Here is a 6524-nt window from a genome sequence, read left to right as displayed (position 1 = left end):
AGTATTATTGTAACATCAGTAGTGGGATTGATTTGCTATATGTATATATTGGCATGGAAGTTGAAGTAGCTAGTTTGGCCACGGTATTCTCATTGAGAATGAGATTGAATCCTAGATAGTCATATGATTAATATTATACTTTACATTAGCATAACTTTATGATCTAACTTATCTCCTTTATGTCAACTTGCTTTGCAATACATGCATTGATAGTTGAACATTTATATTGAAATTCAAGTATGCATTTTTATTAAGTTAGGGTTATACTATAAGAGGTTAGTCTTGCAGATGGCCCAACATGCACGATTTATATACTATAAAAAATAGTTACGACTGTCTCTATAAGGTTGCTTATGCCCACATCCAAGGACCCGCATATGATATTGTATGTATATGAACTAACAGGCATGATCTTAAATGCGCCTTTATAACTTGTGGTTTTACTGAATTTTAAGTGCATATATGAAGGTGCTTATAGACACATTATATCTTAGGATAAAAGAAAACCATAGAGCTACTAGTTATAACTCCTTAGTTTTTTTCCCTTTAGTTATTATTATTAACCACCTTGAATCAAGCAAAACACTATAAATCAAAATGAATCAAATGGTTTCAAAAAAGTTGTTGAATCATATGTTCATAGAATAATATATTGTTTGAAGCTACATTAGACTTGGCATACAAAATAGTTTATATTAAATACGTCAAACTAGTGTTATAAGATATATTCTAAGCTAGATTTAGCTTGCCTTATATAAAAGAAATGTAATAAGCCCTAAAACTACATAGGAGGCATCCTCAACATGCATGCCTCAGTGGCGCACGTGAGGCTTACTCCCATTAGGAAGTGCAGGTTGTGGAAGGGAGTTAAGATCTCCTCACACAATGAGGTACACTCGAATTATGTTGAATACCTATAATGTTTTACTTCTTGTCCCAAGTCTTCACTTTTTCTTGCAATATATTGTTGAATATGCAAGCAAGCATGCCACAAAGGAATATCGCATGCACCATAAGATATTCAATGATATACACCTCCATTTATAAAAGTATTAAACATTAAATTTTATAATTGAAATGAAAAATAAATATATTAATAAGTCTATACAAAGATGCTACAAAAATAATAAGTAAATCTTAAACCTGAGAAAAGACTAAGAAAATAAGTAATATGTAATATATATATATATATACACTTAAAGAAAAGAAAGAAAATACCTCATTGTTTGCTTGTCTTCCTTCTTCTTTTCTTCCATTTCCTTACTCCTTCTTGTAGGTATATAAAATAACCAAAAAGGAAAAAAACTAACAAGAAAGTCAAATTTAAATTTTTATCAGAAACTACACATTGGAAAATTTTCTCAAAAATTCTACATGTTTGGACAAAGAACAAAGAATATAAAAGATAGCACTATAGATATCTAATAATGCATAGAGGATAGAGTCTTGCACGATATAGAGAGCATGCTTAACGTTGTGTTCATGTGCGCATCTAACTTCTTTCTATAATTTAACCACACTTTTACACATACATACATGTAGTTTATTCTGATAGCACTTTGTGTAGAATACTCTATACAAAAAGCTATTACAATTAATTTAAGTATAGTGCTTTTACAAATTCCTATGAAGAAATGAACTTTAAAAAAGTAATTTTTTTCAAAACAAAGAAAAAGGAAAGAAAAATATCGATTGAGGGTAGCTTACCTCTTCTTGATTTGGTTTCTCCTTCCCTCCCTCGTTGTTCCCTCGTCCTGTTTTGTCATATCTAGGTGTATTCTTTTGTAATTTCAAAAGTCTAGAATGTCATGCTTTTTCAACTCTCTTTTTATGATTCAATTTTTCAATAACATCATAAATATGAGAAATAAAAAGTTTAAGTTGGGAGTTTTAGAAGATGAGTAGTTTTTTAAAAACTTTAGGGGAAATCTAGGGGAATCTTATTGGTAGAAGCCAAGCTCTTGTGATCCATCCTTTTGTGTTTAGCACAATGGTAAGCTTGCAAGCAAGTACCCTAGATGATATAATTATACACTACCAGCTTCACACATGAGAGTGCAGCTTTAGAACTCGTGATGCTGAGTCTTACTACTTGAGCACTCCATAATTGACGCAGATCAGCGGTCGCGGTATTAAGGTAGTCGGCCGCAAAGACGTTTTGTTTGCTGCTTCACCTTCTTTTTGTATCGTGTCTATTCCTTTCGTGTGGCCATCCAGATGCCGTCGGTCGACCGTGGAGCTTCCATGATCAGTCTTGCACAACTCTTACATATTTATATATATTGGGCATGAAAGCCTACGTCGTGTACTTCTCTTTTCGTCACGTCAGCAGACAATCATGGCGTCGTCATATCGTTCGTTAGGAGCTCGCGAGGATCGGCGCTGCAACCACAGAAAAGCGCTAATTGCAGCGATAGCCGTGATCATGGCATCTGTTCTTAACGCAGGTTGCGTGCGATCGGATCAACAGGATGAGAGGAAGACCCTGTACGAGGACATCATCGCAAGCATCGAAGAAGCCAATCGTTACTTGAAGCAAGCCAGTGAGATGTGGTCGTCGGCGTCGTCGTCGTCGTCCGGAGCAGCTGCTGCTGTAGGCCTCGATCCAATGAATAATCTAAACAGCACTCTGGTCGGTGCAGACACCATAAGTGGATCTTCTTCGGCTTGCGTTCCACGCATGCACGAAGTCGCCACCATCTTGAACTCCGTCGAGACAGGCCTGCTGCAAGACCATGTCAAGGACGCCGAACTCCTCCTTCAGGTCGCCATGGACGTCCTTTCCAGTTGCCTCGACACGTTCTCCCCACCATCAGATTTACGGCCACAACACAACGATATTGACACCAGTGCAGAGAATGATATAAATGAGCAATTAACTGGGCAAACTAACAGCATTGTAAGACCCACTAAACCTTATTATAATTGATACCATATCTTTTGACTAAGGTTCATTATGAAACGCTAGCTCGATTAATTGTATCCATTTAAACTTGCTCTCGGCCGGCGACCACTTGATCTTGATTATTTACATTGTTTGATGTGATACGTGTTGTTTTGCAGGATGATTACTCGGTGCCCTACTTCCTGAAGCAAGCATATGCCCTACTCGAAGCGGCATCCACATCGTTTACGAAACTTGAAAGCTTGCAGGAAACATCAATTAGTAGTACTTCGATCGACAAAGAGCTTGTGAGTGATGAAAGCACAATGGTCGAACGTAAGTTCTCACAACATCTCAACGCTTTGCATAGTGCCTTTGATCCGGTCTAGATTTGAAAGGCTTATACTTACACAGTTGTATAGGGGCGTGTAAGATATTTCTTCCAAGTGCAATGTCAACCTTTTACGTTTAAAATCACTCGTGCCAAAATGCACAAGGCTAGCCATGCAAAACGTAAAAGATCGTCATTGATGGACTACGTGGGTAACCTTAAGTTGATGAAACAATCCACTTTTGCAGAACGAGAGACTTATCGTGGATCCCCTTAATTCTTTGTATAATCTAGATCATTTGAATCCATGAGATCATGTTAAGATTCAAAGGTAACAACAAGTTTAGCTAAATGGTATCAACTAAAGTTGATGCACATGGCACACACTTTCACGCAAGTCTTCTAATTGCAAATCACAATAGTTTGCGCTGCCGTTTGAATCCATGAGATCATATTAGGATTAAAGGTAACAATAGATTTAGCTAAATGGTATTAAAAAGTTGATGCACATGGCACACTTTCACACAAGTGTTGTAACTGCAAAGCACAATAGTTTGCAATGCATGTTTTATCATTCTTAGAGCTCCAACAATTATCATTCTTTGAGTTCTTCTGAGTAGTATCTATAGGATATAGAAGACAAATGAAAATTCACAAGGCACATTTTTTGAAATGGTATGTAGCCGAAGGATGGAGGGGTGGTCATGCATATGGAGGGGGGTGCAAGAGAGATGGCACCATATGTCAATTTTCAAGTTGTGGGCAAGGAAAGCTACTGCCGGTGTGTGCATTTGGGTTTGCATATGGAGTCACAGGTAAGTTACTAATACTCTAGTTAGAAGCTAGTCTTCCGTTGTATGACAAGATCTAGATAGATTCCCACTAATTCTCACATTGTGAATTACAATGTCAAGGTCATGAGCTTCTAAGAGGGAGGGACCACATTTTCTAAGTGTGGGCATAGCTAGGAATGTGGTGCTTCCTAGGTAGAAGCTCATGATGCTGAACATTGTAGGGAAAACAAACCCTTTTTCCCGTGGAAAAATGTTAAAAACTTCAGAATCTTGCATTTGGGAAAAACAACCCCTTTTCCCACATGGTAATATGCAAATGCTACCATTTCTTGTGTGTTTCTATTTCTATGCATGTGTGTATGTACATTGTTGGAGAAAGTAATGACTCATAGAGCGAGCCAACTTTCAAGATTTCCTACTAGACTTAAAAACTTGGTAAGATTTAGCTTGTAGAGAAATTTAGCTTTTTAAAAAACATTTGTGGGTTTTTATATTTTTATTTATTTTCTTTTTTAGAAAAACAATGAAGCATATTGAGGTTTCGCAATAATATTGCTCTTATATTTATATTTTTAAATTAATTTTCCTTTTTTTTAAAAAAAATATAAAATACTACCTACGTAGGAGGTGCAAAGGGGCCCATCTACGTGGTGACGCGATCGGACGACAACCCTCATAAGCCCGTGCCGGGGTCGCTGCGATACGCGGTTGGGCTGGGAGGCGGGCCCCGCGGGGTGTGGATAACGTTCGCGAGCAGCATGATCATCGAGCTGCAGTCCATGCTGTGGCTGAAGAGCCACACCACGCTGGATGGGCGGGGCGCCAATGTCACCATCACCGGCCGGATGCTGGTGGTGGGCGGTGTCACCAACGTCATCGTCCACAACCTCCAGGTGGCGAAGCGGCAATCTATCTTTCTTTAAAATACATACAATTATCGTTTCCTTCTTTAAATTTTTTATTTTAAAAACCTGCAGGTGAACTCCATGGACGAGAGCGACACCATCCACATCTTCGCGGGCTCCTCCAAGGTGTGGGTCGACCACGTCACCTCCTTCGACGCCAAGCTGGGCCTCATCTCCGTCGTCCAGCGCGCCACAGATGTCACCATCTCCAACTGCCAGCTGTCCAACCCCAACTTCAACATGCTACTGGGCGCCTCGGACGCTGACGTGGTCGACAAGAACATGCGGGTGACCGTCTACCGGAACTGGTTCAAAGACTCCAACCAGCGGATGCCGCACTGCAGGTCTGCAGTTCTCTCTTGCCTTACGTGAATATTCCAAAAAACGATTCTTTGGTATCTATTATGATGATTGGTTGCAAACCAGAACTCAACATGGTTCTCTTTTGAAAATATTTTAATGTTGAGATAGAATTATTGGATAGAAGAGTGCACAGATTAAAATCTACGTATCTATGTTACCCAAATATATTCTGTATTTTTTAAAAGAAAGGTTTAATTTAAAACATTGCTGTAGGTGGGGTTATTGCCACGTCGTCAACAACCTGTACACCAACTGGGGCTATTACGCCATCGGCGGGCGCGTCCATGCGAAGATCTTCTCGGAGAGCAACGTGTTCATCGCCGGGCGGCGGTCCGAGGTGACGCCCTGGTTCCCCGGTGCTGGCGTCACACCCAACTTTGACTCGTCGCCGGTCATCCAGTCACGCAACGACCTGCTCCTCAATGGCACCACCTTCCACCAGTTTGGCCATACCTCCCCCTCCAGCAGCAGCGCCGCTGCCTCCGCTGCCTTAGTCGTCGTCCGCCCACCCTATCGCAACAACAACGCCGCCGCCTCCTCCAAGAGCAGCGCTGCCTACCCCGCCCTCCTCCCCAACCTCCGCGCCCTGCCGGACCTCATCCGTGCCTGCTCCGGTGCCGACTTCGGCTCTCGTCTCCAGCGATGCCTTCGCACTGCCCACGCAATCAATTTGTAAACGATGATGAGCATTGACTTTATGAGACTTTGAACGAACCATGTTTGCGCAGTTTGTGACAACCTAAAAAGCCGATCGACCTTGTATTGTGGACGTGCTATATTAACACTCGATAATGTTAAGCCTTGTCTTATTCTTACATGTCTTGTTTTAGCATACCTTGATCTTAAGGCTTATTGCAATTAGAGAGAGAGAGAGAGAGCTAGCTACTTTTTTGAAGTAGCTAAGCTAAGCGCCAACTCCGAACTGAGTCCGAAGTTGGCAACTCTTTAAAGCCAAAGCGTACCTTAAGAACATTCCTATAATCCATTTTGAATCTAGCTCTCTCTTTCATACATGGGTGCCTTGAATTAGAAGGCATTTTTCTTGCTCTCCAAAACTCTATTGATTAAGTATGTTGTGTTTGGGACTTATATTTGATAATATATTTTCATATATTTTTTGATAATATACTTTGTCTCCTATTTTGCAAAACAATACAAAGAACTTTTACTCATTTTTTATAATATTAATATATCATCAACCTATTTGAAATTGTTTGATAAATTGGTCAATCGTTGTCCATTTAATA

At 40.1% G+C, this 6524-nt stretch overlaps 1 protein-coding gene across 1 annotated transcript; it reads left to right on the top strand.

The window, feature by feature from the left end:
• Window positions 1-2330: 2330 nt before the first annotated feature.
• On the top strand, window positions 2331-6288 carry LOC148031921 (uncharacterized). Its single transcript, XM_087684001.1, has 6 exons — window positions 2331-2899; window positions 3064-3220; window positions 3899-4030; window positions 4634-4902; window positions 4987-5258; window positions 5491-6288. The coding sequence occupies exons 1-6, from the start codon at window positions 2339-2341 to the stop codon at window positions 5951-5953; spliced, it is 1854 nt and encodes a 617-aa protein (XP_087540127.1). The 5' UTR covers window positions 2331-2338; the 3' UTR covers window positions 5954-6288.
• The last annotated feature ends 236 nt before the right edge of the window (window positions 6289-6524 follow it).

Source organism: Lygodium microphyllum, chromosome 8 (assembly GCF_053477565.2).
Source record: "Lygodium microphyllum isolate KBCC chromosome 8, Lygodium_microphyllum_v1.1.10, whole genome shotgun sequence".
Classification (NCBI taxonomy): Eukaryota; Viridiplantae; Streptophyta; class Polypodiopsida; order Schizaeales; family Lygodiaceae; genus Lygodium; species Lygodium microphyllum.
The sequence above is the reverse complement of the archived record's forward strand: the minus strand, read 5'-3'. Positions and strand labels throughout refer to the sequence as shown.

Bases quoted from the DNA above. Each gene is read 5' to 3' on its own strand.
- LOC148031921 (XM_087684001.1), top strand. From the start codon at position 2,339: ATGGCGTCGTCATATCGTTCGTTAGGAGCTCGCGAGGATCGGCGCTGC. The intron at 2,900-3,063 runs GTAAGACCCACT...GTTGTTTTGCAG, and splicing joins CTGGGCAAACTAACAGCATT to GATGATTACTCGGTGCCCTA. The intron at 4,031-4,633 runs GTAAGTTACTAA...CTACCTACGTAG, and splicing joins GTTTGCATATGGAGTCACAG to GAGGTGCAAAGGGGCCCATC.